The sequence below is a fragment of the Heptranchias perlo genome, chromosome 8 (genome assembly GCF_035084215.1).
Source record: "Heptranchias perlo isolate sHepPer1 chromosome 8, sHepPer1.hap1, whole genome shotgun sequence".
Classification (NCBI taxonomy): Eukaryota; Metazoa; Chordata; class Chondrichthyes; order Hexanchiformes; family Hexanchidae; genus Heptranchias; species Heptranchias perlo.
Window position 1 is genome coordinate 77,726,550 of NC_090332.1, and position 20,425 is coordinate 77,746,974.

General features: G+C 42.6%; 1 protein-coding gene across 1 annotated transcript in view; it reads left to right on the top strand.

The window, feature by feature from the left end:
* The window catches only part of slc24a3 (solute carrier family 24 member 3), a 363,621-nt gene that overhangs the window by 229,402 nt on the left and 113,794 nt on the right, over nucleotides 1-20,425 (top strand). The window contains exon 4 of the mRNA XM_067989393.1: nucleotides 13,041-13,115. Within this exon, the coding sequence (XP_067845494.1) occupies nucleotides 13,041-13,115 (75 nt within the window). The remainder of the gene's footprint in view (nucleotides 1-13,040; nucleotides 13,116-20,425) is intronic.

Genomic DNA, 20,425 nt, shown 5'->3' on the forward strand with positions numbered 1-20,425 from the left:
AGCAAGTGCCATAAAGGAGGTGGGTTGAGACCGATCATGCCGATTTCACTCACAGTCGGCAGGTATCGGAAAAGTTGGGGCAGATTTTAACTGGGAGCGGGTTTCCGTTTTACTTACCTGGTTTATCCCTCTCCCCTTTTTTGAACATTTGCAATCCTCAGTCCTCCGGCACCATCCCCTTATCTAAGGAGGATTGGAAGATTGTGGCCAGAGCCTCCGCTATTTCCACAGTCACCTAGGATGCACCTCATCCGGACTGAGTGACTTTTCTACTTTGAGTACTGCCTACCTTTTAAGTACCTCCTTTTTATCTATTTTTATCCTATCCAATTTCTCCACAACCTCCTCCACTGGCAGCATGCTCTTCTTTTGTACCTCATACTCATTCAGTACCTCAGTATTTCTTTTAATCCAGGCCAAAATGAATGTTATTTCCTCACCCACACAAGAAAAACTTCCAGCCCGTACTTAGCTACCTGGCAAATTGTCACCACAGGCCAGCTCTGCTTTGATATTAAACATGCTTGTACTGGGTGAGCCAAAATCCGACAGTTTTAGGTCTTACCATCCAGCCAGCAAGAGAGGCTGGGGAAGAGATTCTGGCAATCTATAAATAGACCCCACCCTCATTAAACATGCTTCAGTGCGACCATGCCACTCGAATCATCTTTATCTCAGTTCCTACACCCACAGTTCCCCGCTGCACCAGTTCCTGAGCCCTGCCTTCAGGAGGAGCTCCAGAGCAGAGGCTCAACAATTAAAAGGGTGAAGAAATAAATTAAAACTGTGAGGAGGGATGTTGGAAATATTATCAGCTTATTCATGATCTCAGGCCCATTAACTCCTCTTTCCATGGCCGTCAACACTCACTGCCGAAACAAAGATGGTCAAACAAAATGCTAGGTTAATAGGAGTCCTTTGTATTTTTGTGAGGGATGTGTAAAGACTTTGAAACTCCTCCTCCCTAATATTGCTGTGAATTCAACAGTCGGTCAGGACTCGAGACATTGGTGGCATAGATCTTCAACTCTAAACATTCTCACAGAAAGAACCAGTCAGTTATTCATTCAGTACTTGTAACATAGTCCTCAAGAGTCAAGTCTTTTACTTGCTTTAACAAAACTCAAGATAGCTAAGCCTCTCACAACCAAGCACGAAATGCAGCTTGAAAGAACAGGGCAAAGGCCCAGTAGCCTTATGCCAGAGAGTGCCATAAGTGAGAGACTTGTAACAAAGGTTGGATGAAGTGACCATCAGAGATTTCCAGTTGAATGTTTATATTTAAAATGCATTAGTTTTCTTGAGGAACACTGTGAGTGAAGTGTGGCTCTATGCTTTTCACTGATTCTGCTTGATGATATTCAATATTTAATGCAGGCGGTTGTTATAGAAAAGAGAATGCCGAGTATAGGGCTGATCAAAATACAGGCCATGGACCAGGTAGGCCGCAAACTTTGGCAATATGGATGACGTAGCCGACTTAACACCATTGCTGGTTTGTCCTGTTTGAATTTCAAGGGCCTGGTGGTTTGGAAACAGTTGTTCCCAGCGCTGTTGGCTCATTGGTAGTTAAATCCTAAATCAGAACATCGAGATGTCTTGTTGCCCGCAGCTTGAGATAAATGCAATGGGAACATGAATTTAATCTTAATGTGTGGGCCTGCGAGGTTCCATGGTACACACCTAAGAGGCCTATGGGGTCAAAAAGCCCAGCAGTTCTCTATCCCAAACAGCTATGTGCTTGACTTCTGGCCCAGAGTTTGAGCTACGGGCTGCCTGTTATTCCGACTCGTGTGTCAACTCAATGTTGGTCAGATTTCCATTACCCGTTCAGGTACCAGGTCATTACAAAGAGCAAGAGGAGTAAAACACTGCTTTTCCTCTTTCCAAGACCATAGGAGAATTCAGTGACATGACGCCATCTTAAAACTGCCCCCCTGGTGACAGCAAAGCCCTCCGGTTGATCTGAAATATGGGAAAAAAACGAGCTGCGTTTGTATAGAGTCTAATATTACAAGGAGTAGATGTACAGTTACCTATAGTTAGAGGCAGTCATGTATTGGTTTACTTTATCTGTTGGGAGTTCATTGTTTCTCACAGATCCGTATGTGTTTTGACCCAGTTTAGTTAATATCATAGTAGGTACAACACAGGAGGAGGCCATTTGGCCCATTGTGCCTGTGCCGGCTCTTTGAAAGAACTATCCATTTAGTCCCATTCCCCTGCTCTTTCCCCATAGCCCTATAATTTTTTTCCCTTCATTCCCAATATTGTCTATGTAGCTCCTGCACTCCCTTTCCTTTCCCAAATAAGTAATATTGAAATACGTAATAAAGCACATTTTTCCGTGCATTTTATTTTTCAGGGTGTGTACCTATTACCAGGGCAAGCAGTGCACATTTTTCCTTGTTAGATTTTAATGTTTTTACCCCATTGCGTCTTTGAAAAATTATTAAAAACACCCTGAGGGTTTATTTTTGAGCTGGTGACTTGGAAAAAAAAGAGATCACTGAAAAATGCAATATATACCTTTTTTGAAATACATTCAATTACAAACAAAAAAAAAATCTGATACAAATACGCAGTGACTGACACAGAACAGATACTGATGCAAGACAGAAATATATTGTCACTTGTATACACATCTGAGAACGGGAAGGGGAGCAACCACTGTCTCATGCAATTTAAGATAGAGATGAAAAGATAACACACAAATACATCCACTTCAAAGAGATGGCATCTAATGAGCTTCCTAAAATGTTTTACAGAGGAAGTTAACTGCAAAAACCCTTGGTAATGAATTCCAAGAGAAAAAGTATTCATTTAAAAAAAATGCTTTGCAAAGTTCTTCAGCGTGTTTGTGACGTGAGGTTAGTTGACCATCGGACAGCTGCAATGTATTACTTCTTGGAAGTCAGACTGTACAGACTCTGCTCCCCCAGCCGTGTTTCGAAGGTGCTGCCAAGATGTGATTTGGGGGCAGAAATTGGCTATGGCCCGTTTTCAGGCGCATAACCAAAGGTGCGCAGACAACACCAGTCCCAACCAGGAGGCCCAGGGCCCACCCGAAATTGGGCCTCAGGCCTAATTTCCAGAAGCACATGTGAGGGCATGAGTAAAAGTATTGAAGGTGGGGTTGAGGGAGGGGGGGTCATTTCCAGCTTCACCACTTGGGCGGGAACCTGGTGGAGCAGATCACCCACCCATTGTAGAAACCCCCTGGTTCTCATTCCACTGAAATCCGCCAGGTTACTATATAGGCGGCAAAGTTGAAAATTAACCCCCAAAAATCAAGTTCAGATTACAACAGGGGCCCTATTGTTAGACCCCTGGGTTACACCGTTATATTGTTAGATATTGGGCAGTATGGATGCTACATGTAAGATGCTCAGAAAACTCAAGGGGTGACCAGCGCCGCTGTGCCCAAGAGAACATCTAAGACAGACCTTAAACTTGTAACAGTGGTAGTTGTTAGTTCGACTTCAGTGGTATGGAAAAACTTGCTTTGAGGTTCTGTACGGGCACAGAAGAGGAGTTTTCCAGCTCTGTATGATAGTACCGTAAGTCAAGATGAAAGCTTGATATCCGTAACCAGTAACCCTTATTCCAATGAATAAAGGAATGTTTCTTTCAAAATGAGAATCACATTCTTTTGCTTTACTAGAATCTAATCAAAAAACCACAATTGATACCACAACATTTCTGCCAGCAGCTATGATTCCCAATTCAGCAACCTCCCAACAATTCATTTCAATCCCTTCAAGTGTCTTGACTATACAAATCCTTGAAGTTCTTGAACTAACTTGGTACAGGTTTTAAATAAAAGGTACAATTACATCATTTTTTTTTGCAACCCATTGAAAAGGTAGAAAAGCCTGTATTCTATCCAAAAAGACGTCGCTGTGTGTTATAGTGGAGGATCTGCGAGAGACTCCACACCCCTTTGTAACCATGGGATTAAATGGATAATACAAGCCAGGTGGATGCTGACATCTCCAGCTAATGTTAATCATCCTGCTGACATACAGTTAGAAAAGACAGCTTTGCATTCATATAGCACCTCATCACATCTCTCAGAAACTCTCCAAGAGCCCCATGCTCAATGAATGATTTGGCAAAAAGAACCAGCGAGGACATGAGGAGAATTTTTTTTTTACTCAGCGAGTTGTTATGATCTGGAATGCACTGCCTGAAAGGGCGGTGGAAGCAGATTCAATAGTAACTTTCAAAAGGGAATTGGATAAATACTTGAAAAGGAAAAAATTGCAAGGCTATGGGGAAAGAGTAGGGGATTGAGACTATTAGATAGCTCATTCAAAGATCCAGCAGAGGCATGATGGGTTGAATGGCCTCCTGTAAGATTCTATGGGCATGATTTAAGCCTGGAAAAACAGATGGATTGGGGGCGGGGGGCAGTAACAATTGCAAAAATCTAAAACTCGCCTCCAACCCGCCCATTTCTGGTTTTCACGGGGGCAGGATGAGGAGCAGGCAACCAACCCGCTCTCAGGAGGCGGGTCGGGCAATAAAAGCTTCAAATGAGGCTGCGGGCCTCCATTTTCAAAGCTTTTTTGACTTTAGCCCCTGGGGCCTGGATTCCTGGGCCTTCTACTTCATGCCACGTGAGAGGAGACAGGAAGGCCCGAAACAGCAAATTGGTGTATTTAAAGCACAGCTTGTGGGCCCGGAGGAGCAGGAGAGCTTCCCCCAAGCCTAAACAAGCCTATCTGCAGTGACCACTCCCACAATCTCCGACCCCCCCTCACAATCTCCAACCTCCCCCCCCACCCCCACGATCTCCGACCATGCAATGACCCCCTCCCCCCCGATGACTGACCCCACTGATGACTGACCCCCGACCCCCCCCCCCCCGATGACTGACACCCCCCTTGACCCCCGACCCCCCCCCCCCACCCCGATCTAACACTTACCTGATCACGTCCTCTTCCTGGCTCTTCTCCGGTCCGACTGAGAGCCAGCCTGTCAATCAGGCTGGCCTGTCGGGCGGGAAACCAGCAAAAAAGAAAAAAAACGACGTCCTTACGTTAATATCATAAGGACATCCGGAAAACCTGTACTTCCGGGTTTCCCATCAGGAATTCCACTTCCCAGCTCCGGGCTAAAATCATGCCCTCTGATTCTATGCTTTTCGACTGCAGTGACTACGGTTCTGTAGCCAAAAGAATCCAAAGACAAGTTCTATCATTGAGTCATATTTGGTTTTCCATTCCATGATTGTTATTTAGTCATCAGTAATCTCATCTGAGCTGTGACCAAAGGAGCCTACAGTATATGTAGTCAGTAACTCTTGCTTATTGAGGAGATTGTTTCAACCCAAAATCTACCAGCTTGCAGTAGGCCTCTACCATTCAACAATAAGATGATGATGGGGAATTTTCTACTGAAGCGACAACACAATGACACTTCCCTTGCGAATAGTGGTGAGCAGTGATTTTTGACTGTGAATATGACACAAGGCTACATTGCCTTTTTCCCCCTCCATCATCTGAAATCAACAGCGAGGTAGGTCTGAGTGTATCTAAAATTAGCTCTGAAAGGTTGGGTTTATGTAAGAGTTCATTGTTCTGTGGTGAGAACAATTAGCTTCCCATTTACTGTGAGTGTTCATTAATCAACTGGATATCAGCTGTTCACAATAAATCAATCCCCTGAATTGCTAATTAAATCGCTGGATTTAAAGTGCACAATGATGTTGTCTAATCAATGGGTGCGTAGAACATCTGGAAGTGAGACAAAGGACAGGGCAAACAACATGGAAGGAGGTGAAGGCAACAGGAGACAAGCATGTCCCACTCTAGAATAAATTGGCGACAGTCTGTTAGACGAGTGCTTTCTTCTGCCATCACAGAGACCAGTTAATATTGCACACCTGCACCTCCCTGCAATGTTAACAAGAATGTATGAGCGTCTTAGCAGCAGGATTCAGTGAGGACCTGCCATATTACGTTGATACTAAGGAGGTCATTTTCAGCCCAGTTTCAAGTGGTCAGTTATTAGCTGCTGTTAAAGGAGTCCTTGCTGTATTGTGACATTTTATTCAGTTGTCTCTGAATGGCTGTAATATATTAATTAATACAAGCTGGGCTTTCAAGGGGGTGAAGAAGAGATGACCTTTATTTAAACCTATTATATTTGTGTGTTCGTTAATAATGCACTGTTAACAGAGCTGTCAACCTTGAGGCAATGTCAGGAATAAGATTTATGGTCACGAAGAGTGACGCAGATTGTAAACCTATCTGAATATGTGGGGGCTGTGTTTATTTTTAACATTAGTATGCATCAAAATAGATTACAATTTCCTTCCTCTCTTCTCCCCTCCTGGCTACTTGTGCTGGGATAGAGCTCTACCAGGGCTGGCAGCCTTTCAGTAGCTCTCCCAAGTTTCCATCCATTGTGGGTCAGCCTAGACAAAGGATGTTTAAAAGCTATCCAAATGCAGGGACAATATACTGGAGTTTGAGCGTGCCTTCCTCTGACATCCAAACATGTCACCTTTTCATGAGGTGGGGGGGGGGTCACTGGATAGTAAGAAGGTGAAGTAAAATTTCCATTCCCACCCCCCCATCCCACCTTTCACAATACAGAGGCCGCTAAGGTCAATTGTACTACCCCATATCGCAGCTCTGGCTGAATTTCACTAATTCAGCACAAATCACAGTTTGAATCGGTGAATTTTCTGGTCTCAGCACCAGACGGTGAATGTACGCACTAAAATATTGGGGGGAGGACAGCGAACGACTTTGTAAAGCACAATGAGTGACTCGCCCACGATGAGTTTGACTTGGCAGGTTATTAATAATTAAGGAGCCATATGCTTTAATTTGTGCCGAATTAGATCTTTCTAAACGAAACTCACTGTAATACTCCATTAACATTTCTACAGCAGAAGGGTGCTCTTTATTTCAATAAGATTATAAATTATGGTTTTTTAAAAATTTAAATCTGCTGTGGTGGCGTTACACTTAAGTGCACGGTGGAACATCCTTGCTACGCAGAGTAGAGATTTGAAAATGGCAGTCCTTCACTGTAAGGGAGCTGATAAAATGGTTGTTTGTAAGAATTTGTTAAAAATATTTTGTAAAAGAAAATTAAGATAATTCAGCTAAGAATGGGACATGAATAAAACAAATCTTCAATTATGGTATTACATAATATGTTACATTGAATTTATAGCACAAAAACTGGCCATTCGGCCCAACAGATCTATGCCGGTGTTCATGCTCCACGTGAGCTCCTCCCATCTTACTTCATCTCACCCTATCAACATATCCTATTCTTTTCTTCCTCATGTACCATAAATGCATTTATGCTATTCGCCTCAACTACTCCATACAAGTTCCGCATTCTAACCACTCTCGGAGTAAAATTAATGGACGGAAAATTGTGGGGCCATGTTGCAAACTCACAAATTGTTCTCCCTACATACAAAGTGCTGTGCCAGAAGCGCTAAAAATCAAAATTCACCCTTTAATTTTGTGCACACTTTTCCTTTACAACATTCAGAACAGGTCATATGCTCTCTCAATAAATTTGTTTTTGAAGTCTTGACCACATGAACAGCCAAAGGACACATGCATAGAAACAGTTACCATCCAATCTGGTGTGTAAGCCACATCTCTCTGGTACTGCCCTCTTCTACAATGGCCACAGGCCATTGATCTTTTCCCAAGTCCCAGACAGAGGGCTGAGGTGAGACCAGGCCCGGATTAGGAAACAACTGTTAAAAAAAAATTGTAATAAGGCAGAGTATTGAATTACTATGTGACCTGAACATTGAACTTGTATATTTCAATGCAATCTTTCTCCCTGTTGTTGTATCTTTGCCAGGTCTTTGTTGAGATGTTGCCGACTTAGATGCGGTGCTTCTGTCTCTTATTGTCCAGTGATTATATTAGATTTTGCATTAATTTTTGTACCCAATTTGTAGAAGTCTTTGTATAAATTTGGATACATTCTCATGGTTCCATTATAGTGTAAGGTAATAATTTGAACTCTTTCTGTGTACATTTTTCATATTTTTATAGCAGCAACCGGTTGACTCTCTCCTTGCTGGTGACACTAAATTTCATCTCGAGGCTGTGCTCGGTTATTTTTAACTTGTTCTTGGGATGTAGGTAATGCTGGAAAGGCTGCATTTATCAGCCGTCCCCTAGTGGCCCAGGGAAGATGGTGCTGGGCCTTTTCCTCGAACTGCTGCAGTCCTTGTGGTGATGATGGTGCTCCCACAATAGCATTAGGTCGGGAATTCCAAGATTTTGACCCTGTGATTGAAATGTGTACATAAGAAAGCACGAAGTGAGAAAAGGGCATTTGGCCCCTCGAGCTTACTGTTTCCACAGACTGTATAATTATCCTAACACGTACTCTATCCTATTTATTCAGTCTCCTGAGAAAGTTCAGCGAAATTTTTCCCTGAAATCCAAACGGCAAAAAAGATGCGAATTATCGACTTAAAATTCCACTTCCACTATTCACGAGTGGCTAGTTGCTCTCCATATATGGAATTCCCATGGCCCAGCAGCATGGGAACCAGTGTGTTGCATGAAGTATTTCATCATCTGTATAAATTTATTTCTTAACTTTCAATTCCAATCCTAACCAGATATTTAATCAGCTTTCAATTGAAGGATTTAAGCAACACAGCATTAAGTGGTTTTGCCGGGCGTTCAGGTAGTGTAGAGGTTGCTCTACATTTCATCTGATTTGTGTTTGTTTCTACCACTGAGTGAGAAACAGAATATGCTCCTTTCTTTTTCAATCACACAAACTCTTGCCTCACTTAGTATTCAGCATTGCAACAATATTCGATTAATATGAGCACAATTCCTAACCTGATGATTTACCACGGAAATAAGAACACTAACTGTTAATGAATTGTCATGGAATGCTGTGCAATGTGTCGGACTCCAGACTAATCCAAACAATGAACATATAATGAATTAAGAATTCTGTTCACACACAGTGCCACTGGGGTGCTGTATAGAGCAGGGAGTCAGTGTGCTGCCTTTTATCTCTGTGACCTGGATTTAAATCCAGCCTCGACTGATGGGATCAAAGTCTTTTCTCTCCGCCAGCTGCAAGAGTCCTACTTGAAATCATAGAATCATTGAAATGGTTACAGCACGGAAGGAGGCCATTCGGCCCATCGAGTCCATGCCGGATAGTTTCTAGTTGCCATGAATCTACATCATAAACTGTCCATAAACCACCAGAAATGAGCAGTCTCAGTCGGTGCTGACAAGGATGGCTTGTATGGGAAATGGATGTCCCACACTGCTGGATTAAGGAGTGCTCCTCTGCAGTTGGGAGTTGACACTTTTCTTTGGGGTTTGGTAGATGGAGATTTACCCTGCATTTGGCCTGTGTTACACCTGATCTGACCTGCGCCAGGATAAGCCATAATCCAAGACAATGGTGCAGAATTTCCTGCAATGGCGAGATTGGCGATGCACACCATGAATTTCCCCATTCTGAGCGCCAATCTGCTTGTTGCAAAGCTACTCTAAAGTTTCCTGGATTTGTAATTAGAATATGCTGCAGCGGGCATAGCGATGCTGCGGCCAGTGGCTAACGCTTGCTACTAATGGCGAAGTCTAGGAGAGTACGCTCAACGTAGAAAGTAACACACCTATTTGCGAAAGATAGAATAAGCACTGGTCTTGACAACAAAGAAGTTAATAGCGAGGCACTACATTTCAAAATCAAATATCACTTTGATTTCTAGGTTTACTTTTAGCAACTGATCCCAGGCAAATAATGGTAGTTGTACGAACTCGACTGCACCTGTATGTATCAATTCTGAATCACTCATTTCCCTAGTCTTTTAAAAGCTGAATTTTATCTAAGGAGGTAAAATTGGGCTTGGGCAGGGACGCAAAACAGTTGGTATTGCATCGGTCGTCTGTTATATCCTCAACCCGAGGTTCAGTCCCACTGACTTCAATAGAACTCAATATCAGGTGTGTCATATAAGGGTCGGCAAATGCAATTCCACCTGTTTTGCGTCACCGCCCAAGTCCAATTGCACCCCTTAAATGCAAGAGTGTATGACACTGATAAACACTATTGTCAAGGATTGTCGGACGTACCTACATACGGACATTTGAATGCATTGGCGCCACAGAAATTCAGGTTAGCTTCAATACTTACGCAACTACTGTTAAGTAGTTATGTACAGTGCAGCCTTGATATGATTTATGTTTTATGAATGGAAAGTTGATCATAAGACAACAATCTTATTAAGGATCATATCACATTAAAGTGATGCTGCCCTGATTAGCTCGTACCAGCCCAAGATGTAGCAACGGTTAACCAGGCTAATGAACACCCAAAAAAAATCTGATCGAGTTTGGAGGCTAGGCAGAAAGACGAGAGTGCTGTTAAAACCTGACCGCTGTTCTGCTGGCTGCATAATCAGAATTGTTCCCTTGTGATAAACTTTTCTTCTGTATTCAAGACGGAAAGAGGTAAAATGTGACGTGAAGATATCGGAAGGTATAAGATTAAATGACAAACAAGTTTTGAACTGGATACAGATCTGGGCCATTACATGGACATCTTAGAGTTTCTGTAGCAGTTTATCGTGTTTGAGTTCTTCGGAGCTCCGTAGTTACTAAAGCTGATGATTTTTAGCTGGGCTATTTTGGTAATCAATACTTTTGAAGAAAATTCCCTTGTCTTTCCTTACTGATTGCACATTTACTGTATAGAAAGATGAAAAATTAAGACGCTGCACATTTTTCATTCTATTTTCTCTTTCCCCCAAACGTACACATGCAAATGACAATTGATTTCTTAATACGACTCTATAAATCACACTGCTGCCAGGCCAGTGCCATTATTCTTCTGTCCAAGTGGCAGCGGTGATAAAAGTAGCCTTAATTAATTCAAAATGGCCATTGATTTTAATGGGGGGGGGGGGCGGAGGACGGTGCCACGATTAACTTTTCACTGTTTCAGCAAGAGTATTGGCGGAGCAGCGCAAAGAGTCGCAGGAAATTATGCCGCGGTGTAAATAACGGCAGAAGTCACTTGCGCCATAATTTCCTCTTTTGTGCCATAAAACAGGCCCTACAACGTAGATGCCCCATTACAATGGCGCAAATCCCCAGGAAATTCTCGCCCAATAATGCTGCCAGTACTAACATAAGTAGCTGAAAGTGTAGAATTTAGTGATTAAATAGTTAAAGGAATGAAGCAGATTCCTGACCTAAAATCGAGTCTTATCTAAAGTCCTAGGAACTGAGACTTAAATTATGTTTAATTTAAATTGGGCCAGCCTTAGTTTATAACTGAATGAGCAAATAGGGAGTTTGAGCAGTTGGACTTTGGCATTTGAGTTGTAGCTGAGATATATCTCTGTTTAATGCATGGCCATTTAATTGTGCCAATTCCATGCAGTACTGTAAAATCTTTTGGCATTAGGTAGGTACAACTGTAAGTGTAATTAATCTAAATATTCCCAGTGCTGTGTTGCCCTATTCTGTACAAACTAAATGCAAACTAGTGACAAAATGGACCCGTGTTGTGAATTCATTGCAGCCAGTCACTTGCATTTCTGAGTATTCATTTCATAGAATCATAGAATGATATAGCACAGAAACAGGCCATTCGGCCCATCAAGCTAGTGCCAGCTCTTTGACAGAGCTATCCAATTAGTCCCATTCCCCTGCCCTTTCCCCATACCCCTGCAAATTTTTCCCCTTTAAGTATTTATCCAATTGCCTTTTGAAAGTCATTATTCAATTGGCTATCACCTCTCTTTCAGGCAGTGCATTCCAGATCATAGCAACTCGCTGCGTAATTTTTTTCCCCTCATGTTGCTTCTGGTTCTTTTGCCAATTACCTTAAATCTGTGTCCTCTGGTTACTAACCCTACTGCAACTGGAAGCAGTTTCTCCTTACTTACCCTAACAAAACCCTTCAAGATTTTGAACACCTCTATCAAATCTCCCCTTGACCTTCTCTGCTCTAAGGAGAACAACCCCAGCTTCTCCAATCTCTCCACAACTGAAGTCCCTCAATGTTGGTACTATTCTAGTAAACCTCCTCTGCATCCTCTCTAAGGCCTTGACATCCTTCCTAAAGTGTGGTGCCCAGAATTGAACACAACACTCCAGCTGGGGCCTAGCCAGTGAATTATAAAGGTTTAGCATAACTTCCTTGTTTTTGTACTCAAAAACTCTATTTATGAAGCCAAGGATCCTGTATGCCTTTTTAAACAGCCTTCTCAACTTGTCCTGCCACTTTCATAGACTCCCCCAGGTCTCTCTGTTACTGCACCCGCTTTAAAATTGTACCATTTAGTTTATATTGCCCCTCCTCATTCATCCTACCACTCTTTTCTGTGTTAAATTTCATCTGCCATCTCCCCATTTTACCAGTCTGTCTATGTCCTCCTGAAGTCCATTACTCTCCTCCTTGCTGTTAACTACATTTCCGAGTTTCGTGTCATTTGCAAACTTTGAAATTATGCCCAAGTCCAGGTCATTAATATTTATCAAAAATTGCAGTGGTGCTAACATCGACTCCTGGGGGGGGCACCACTGCACACTTCCCTCCAGTAGAAAAAAACAACCGTTCACCACTACCCTCTGCTTTCTGTCCCTTCGCTAATTTTGTATCCACACAGCCACTGCCCCCTTAATCCTATGGGCTTCAGTTTTGCTAACAAGTCTATCATGTGGCACTTTGTCAAAGGCCTTTTGAAAGTCCATATACACAACATCAACCACACTACCCTCATCAATCCTCTCTGTCATGAGAAATAATTGAATTGCCAATTTTCACTGGTGGCAATACAGTAAATAATGATATCTGAGAGGCAAACAAAACCCATTCCTTAGTGACCAAGAATAATTAAAGGAATAAATTGTTCTGCTTCTATGATTCTATGAGGGGTTAAGTCTGAAGTGTTGCACACACCATTATACAAGTGTATTTGTACAATATTTTTACAGTGAAAAATAGGAATTGTTCAAACTATGTTGATGCTTTCAACCTCTTTCTTTCTCCCACAGACCATGTACATGTTCTACGCTCTGGCGATCGTCTGCGATGACTACTTTGTTCCTTCATTAGACAAAATATGTGAGGTATGCACTGCCCATGAGTTGTAGTGATTCTCCAGATTGCAATGTATTACATAGACTGTTAACAGTCATTTTCAGACTGGGTGTAATACTTTCGCTGTGTATTTGAAATGTAAACTTGTAATTATGGATAATAGAGATAATCAGAAAATAATTGCTGTGCTTTAACAGCTTAATCCTTTTTATAATGTGCAAAACTGAAACCTTCCCCTGCTGAGCAAAGATGATTGCAATATGATTTGTAGTTCATCTGCCGAGGCTGGTGTTTTAGGCCATCGAGGATATTGAGAAACTGCATTTACGGGCAAAAGGAAGAAATAATGGAGGTAATCAGGAAGGCACGGTCAAAAGAATAAATGCAAATTCTTCCCGTGCCTTTGTAATATTGAATATTTCTTTAAAACAAAATTTCCCAACACCCCTAGCAAACACTCCAAATCCATCTATCAATATACCTATCTATTAATATATTAAAAACCTTGCATCTATGCACACTTCCTGTCAACTTTTTCCATTATAAGTTCCTATGTCCATGATAATAATGCAAACTGCCATGTAAACATGTCACATTGTAATTACACCCTTCCCCCAGTAGAGGCACTGCAGGTGCTACAGCACCATCTTGGACAGAAGAATGTAATTATAGAGTGACAAATTCACATAAGCAGTTTCCATTATTAACATGGACATAAGCGGTTGTGTGTTAGCTGTGGCTCAGTGGTAGCACTCTCGCCTCTAAGTCAGAAGGTTGTGGATTCAAATCCCACTCCAGAGACTTGAGCATAAAATCCAGGCTGACATTCCAGTGCAGAACTGAGGGAGTGTTGGCGGTGTTGTCTTTTGGATGAGATATTAAACCAAGGCCCCGTCTGTCCTCTCAGGTGGACGTACACAATCCCATGGCACTGTTTTGAAGAGCAGGGGAGTTCTTCCCCCTAGTCCTGGCCAACATTTATCCCTCAGCCAACATCACTACAACAAATGATTTGGTCATTTATCTCATTGCTGTTTGTGGGACCTTGCTGTGCACAATTTGGCTGCCACATTACAACAGTGCCTACACTTCAAAAACACTTAATTGGCTGTAAAGCACTTTGGGACATAGTGAGGTCATGAAAGGCACTATATAAATGCAAGTTCTTTCTTTTGTAATAGAAATATGAAAACAAAGACAGGATGTAATGACTTTAAAATGAGGATTGATTTATGTCAGTACACCCTGGTTTAATTACTCCCAGCCTCTAACCTCACTTCACCTGAAGACTTACACTTGGTTTTCACTCCCTGTGTGCAACACCACAGGGGATCAACTAGTAATATATTAAAAAGCCTTGTGTCTGCGCACACTTCCTGTCCACTTTCCCATTATATTGTTTCTGTGTCCACCGTTATAATGGAAATATAAACTTGTCATGCTGTAATTACATGTTACTACCAGTGATGGTGCTGTAGTGCCTCAGTGTTGCCAATTAGTTTTTGAAGTGCATTCAGTGTTGTTATGCAGGCAAATGCAGCACCCAATTTGTGCACAGCAAGGTCCCATAAACAGCAAATGAGATAAATGAGGTGTCAGCCTTGGCTCAGTGGTTGCACTCTTGCCTCTAAGTCTGACGGTTGTGGGTTCAAGTCCCACTCCAGAGACTGAGTCCATAATCTAGGCTGACACTTTAGTGCAGTACTGAGGGAGTGCTGCACTGTCAGAGATGCTGTCTCTCAAATGAGATGTTAAACTGAGGACCTGTCTGCTCTCTCAGGTGGACAATTATCTAGTCATTGTCTTCTTGCTGGCTGTGTGCAAATTGTGAAAACAGTGACTACACTTCAAAAGTACTTAATTGCCTGTAAAGCGCTATGGGATGTCCTGAGGTCATGAAAGGCGCTATATAAATGCAAGTTCATTCATTCGTAAATGACTAAATAATTTGTTTTAGTGATGTTGGTTGAGGGATAAATGTTGGCCAGGACACTAGGAGAACTCCCCTGCTCTTCCTTTGAATAGCGCCATGGGCTTTTATGTCCAGATGAATAGGCAGATAGGGCCTCAGTTGAACATCATATCTGAAAAACAGCACCTCCAATAATGCAGCGCTTCCTCTGTACTGCATTGAAGTGTCGGCCTAGATTATGTGCTCAATTCCTGGAGTCGGGCTTGAACCCATGACCTTCTGATTTAAAGACTAGAGAGCTGTTTTAAATTATAGAATTTTTTCCAGGTCAATGCTGAGGAAAATCTTTACTACACTTCTGGGAAGTGCAGGGAATTAACTCTCCTTCACCTCCCCCATGTGCCCATCTATCACTTCTCGCTGCTTCTGTCCTGATTTGCCTGCTCTTTCCCTTCTACCCGGCACCTTCCTGCTGTCTCTTGCAGCAAGCTACCTCCTACCTACCTGTAACATCTTCTCGACCAGCTTCCCCTGTATCCTGGGTTTTAAAAAGAGTTAAATGAAGATTCAGTAATAATCAAGGCAACTGATTTGCAGTTTTCACACAAATATGCACATAATCATGGATATTGAGCCTGAAAATATCACCAACACTCATACAATGCGTACATCAAAAATCAGAAAGCAGCACAGACTCTGACTCACTGTGAGAGCCATCATGGGAAAACCTTCTAGTATTATTACATAAATGTTACATACTTAGGCATAGAGAAGATGTTTCCACTTGTGGGGGAGACCAAAACTAAGGGACATAAATATAGGATAGTCACTTATAAATCCAATAAAAAATTCAGGAGAAACTTCTTTATCCAGAAAGTGGTTAGAATGTGGAACTCACTGCCACAAGGAGTGGTTGCGGCAACTAGCATGGATGCATTTAAGGGGAAGCTAGATAAACACATGAGGGAGAAAGGAGTAGAAGGACATGTTGATAAGATTGGATGAAGTACGGTGGGAGGAGGCTCTTGTGGATCATAAACGCTGGCACAGACCTATTGGGCCGAATGGCCTGTCTCTGTGCTGTACATTCCATGAAATTCTTGGTAACGCATTGCTCATTGGGTTGCCCGCAGTCAAGTGATGAATATGTTTTTTAATATGCTTTGAATAATGTACAGGTGCAGGCCTGGAGGGAATAGAAACATTCAAACATTAATAAGATGTAGGAGATGTCCGGAGGCCATTTACAAACCACTGAAGTTCAGGAGAGCGGCTGGGGGAAGTGGGGCCCACAGGGACATCTCCAAATCCTTGCCGGGGATGCAGGAAGCGGTGCTGACAGGGTGATCTATAGTGCGGCCAATGACATCATCAATTGTGGAAGGAGGGCCAAGTCCTCCGCGTCCCCGGTATTTCGGGGTTTCCCGGCCGCTGACACACGCCCCCGCTCTCTCCCCGCCTCCCCGTTAATATTGGGGCCAATGTTCCCGCCTTTATTAAAAACCACACATCCTCTGACATACTGTGCATAGTGCCAAGCTTTACTGGTGTATTAAATAAAACCTTTAAAAAATGTACACAGGGTGGAAAAGAAAGATCACCCAATAGGCAAGGCAAACTTAAATTTTACCTAGAAGCAATTTGTACCTTCCCACCATCACAGTTAACCTATCTGCTTTACAGCAACATCTTGCTGACTTGTCATGATCTCTTTTTTTTGGTTAATTATGGCCCTGAAGTGATGCCGTGCAATACTAGCAGACGAGCACTTCATCGCAGCCGTTGGCCTAAAATAAACAGGCCAGCGTCTCCGCTAAAACAGCAGCGAGAAGAGTTTCAGACGGACGTTGTTGAGCATTCGTGAGCTAGCATCCCACAGCATAACGTCAGGACCCAAAACTCATCGGCACGTTAGACGTTCTTTAACATAGAATAGAATCATAGAAAGCTTACAGCACGGAAGGAGGCCATTTGGCCCATCGAGTCCGTGCCAGCTCTATGCAAGAGCAATCCAGCTAGTCCCACTCCCCCGGCCTATCCCCGGAGCCGTGCAAATTTTTTCCTTTCAAGTACTTATCCAGTTCCCTTTTGAAAGCCATGATTGAATCTGCCTCCACCACCCCCTCAGGCAGTGCGTTCCAGATCATAACCACTCGCTGTGAAAAAAAAGGTTTTTCCTCACGTCACCTTTGGTTCTTTTGCTAATCACCTTAAATCTATGTCCTCTGGTTCTTGACCCTTCCGCCAATGGCAACAGTTTCTCTATCTACACTGTCTAGATGCTTCATGATTTTGAATACCTCTATCAAATTTCCTCTCAACCTTCTCTGTTCCAAGGAGAACAATCCCAGCTTCTCCAGTAACAAAATTCTCTCATCCCCGGAATCATTCTAATAAATCCATGCAACTAAAGTCCCTCATCCCTGGAATCATTCTAATAAATCTTTTCTGCACCCTCTCAAAGGCCTTCACATCTTTCCTGAAGTGCGGTGCCCAGAACTGGACACAATACTCCAGTTGTGGTCGAACCAGTGTTTTATAAAGGTTCATCATGACTTCCTTACTTTTGTACTCTATGCCTCTATTTATAAAGTTCGGGACACCACTCAGATACAAGTGGAAATATTTGCTTTATTCTTTGGAAGCTGAACAATCTCTGGAATCCAAGCGTAGCCTTTAATAGCAGAAAACCATACAGAGCCCCCATACCCTCCGTCCCGCATAAAGTGCCCGTTCACACATGTTTATTATTTTTCTTTTCCACTGCCACTCCACTGGGCAGTGAAATTCTTACTCATTCCCACAGAATAACAACATTTCACAGCTGGGCGGCATTCGGTTAATGGCAAACACATGGAACAGATGGTATTGAATAAATATTTTAAGGGAATTGCTTTTAAATATTCAATGATGTAAAAAAGCAAACATGAACTTGAAACAGAATCTGGTGCCAGTTAAGTAGATAAATGGCACCCAGTTAGAATGGAGCACTCCTGCTATGATTTGACAGTGCAGGTTGTCTCAATCTTTGGCACTAAGGCCTCAGTCCTGAACTGCAGCTGTTGTTTGCTACAAAAATGATTAAGTGCGCGTTGAGATAAGAGAGCAGGATGACACAGGGATGCTCAGCTCACCTCTGCTCCTTCATTCCATTTCGCCATAATGAACTCGAGCCAGTTTTTTTTTAAATTACATACCCCAAAAAAAATTCCAGCCCTACAACCCTCCGAAATCTCTGCATTCCACCAATTCTCGCCTCTTGCACATCCCCAATTTTTATCGCTCCACCATTGGCTGCCGTGCCTTCAGCTGCCTAGGCCCTAAGCTCTGGAATTCCCTTCCTAAACCTCTCTGCTTCTCTACCTCTCTCTCCTCCTTTAAGTCACTCCTTAAAACCTACCTCTTCGACTGTCACCTGCCCTACTATCACCTTATGAGGCTCGGTGTCAAATTTTGTTTGATAACGCTCCTGTGAAGCGCCTTGGGACATTTCACCACGTTAAAGGCACTATATAAACATAAGTTGTTGTTGAGGTGAAAGAAAGGATCTAGAGCAGAGCTTTCAGAGAGGTGGGGTATGAAACAGGGAAGAGCAGAGCCAGTATGAGAGACCCACACCTGGATGGAGGAGAACCAAGTCAGTTGGAATATAATTAAAATATAATATTCTATCCAAGACTGTGGGACATAAAAGAGCGTATATCAGGGGAATACTGTATTACTTGCCTAAGTTAATCACCTTCTCCAATGCCTCTATATCCTTTTTATAATATGGAGACCAGAACTGTTCCCAGTACTCCAAATGTGTTCTAACCAAGGTTCTATACAAGTTTAATATAACTTCTCTGCTTCTTAATTCTATCCCTCCAGAAATGAACCCCAGTGCTTGGTTTGCCTTTTTTACGGCCTTATTAACCTGCGTCGCTACTTTTAGTGATTTGTGTATCTGTACACTGAGGTCCCTTTGCCCCTCTGCCCCATTTAGACTCTGGAATCTGTAAGCAGTATGTGGCCCCCTTGTTCTTCCCACCAAAATGCACCACATCACCTTGCACAGGCTTCCGAAAGTTGCGTCATTGGTGCCCCCTTCTACATCTACATAGGGTGGATAGAGAGAAACTATTTCCGCTGGTTGGGGATTCTAGGAGTAGGGGGCACAGTCTAAAAATTAGAGCCAGACCTTTCAGGAGCGAGATTAGAAAACATTTCTACACACAAAGGGTGGTAGAAGTTTGGAACTCTCTTCCGCAAATGGCAATTGATACTAGCTCAATTGCTAAATTTAAATCTGAGATAGATAGCTTTTTGGCAACCAAAGGTTTTAAGGTATATGGGCCAAAGGCAGGTATATGGAGCTAGATCACATATCAGCCATGATCTTATCAAATGGCGGAGCAGACACGAGGGGCTGAATGGCCTACACCTGTTCCTATGTATCTTCCAGGCCTCTTCCTTATTGCTGTCTCTAAACCCCCCCCCCTCCCCTTTTAAATGGCCGTGCACCCAAACCCGACCTGGTAAATCTATATTGCTGCCCTTTGTTTCGAATGGTTGCTCAACTAATGATGTCAATGTGCTGAAACTGAATCTGGCTGCTCACATCATCTCTTTAACTTCAGACATCATGTAGAGGAGCAGGTTTGAAATGACAGATTCCTTAGTTATCAGAGTTCAAAATGTAATCTATTGGGTTGAGGATTTACTTTTAATATATTAAAAAAAATTAGTGTGTGTTGCCCAGGCATCCTAGACTGCCACTAATCATAAACAAAATGCTGCGGATGCTGGAAATCTGAAATAAAAGCAGAAACTCAGCAAATCAGGCGGCATCTGTGGAGAAAGAAACAGAGTCAACTTTTCAGGTCAATGACCTCTCGTCAGAACTGAAACTTTAACTCTGTTTCTTTCTCCACAGATGCTCCTGACTTGCTGAGCGTCTCCAGCATTTTCTGTTTTTATGCCACTAACCATTCTATTTTTCTCAGAAATTAATCTTAATTTTATTTTCGACTTTCTTTCCTCCCTTGTTTTAGTGTCTCTCCCTCAATACACCATAGCCCACAGCCTGCTCCTAGGCCTCTGATCATGCTGGATAGAAGGTGTGTAAGAAAAGGCCTTAATAACTCCAGGCTTTCCTCCATTTCCTATGGGGAAGCTCCTGGCCTCCACTCAGTCTCCCTGACAACACGGCTGCGATTCGGAAATCAGAATCATGGCTGGGAAACTATACAGCATCATAGAATTGTACAGCACAAAAGGGAGGAATTCTGCCCTTTGCACCAGTGCAGGACATCCTATTCCCCAGCCTTTTTTCCCATACCCTGCAAATTATTTCCTATTCTTTGACTTCCTTATCCCATTTCCATTAATTTATTACAATTACAAGGAGCTCATTTAAGATCACTTCTTCCTTAACCAAATTAAGTT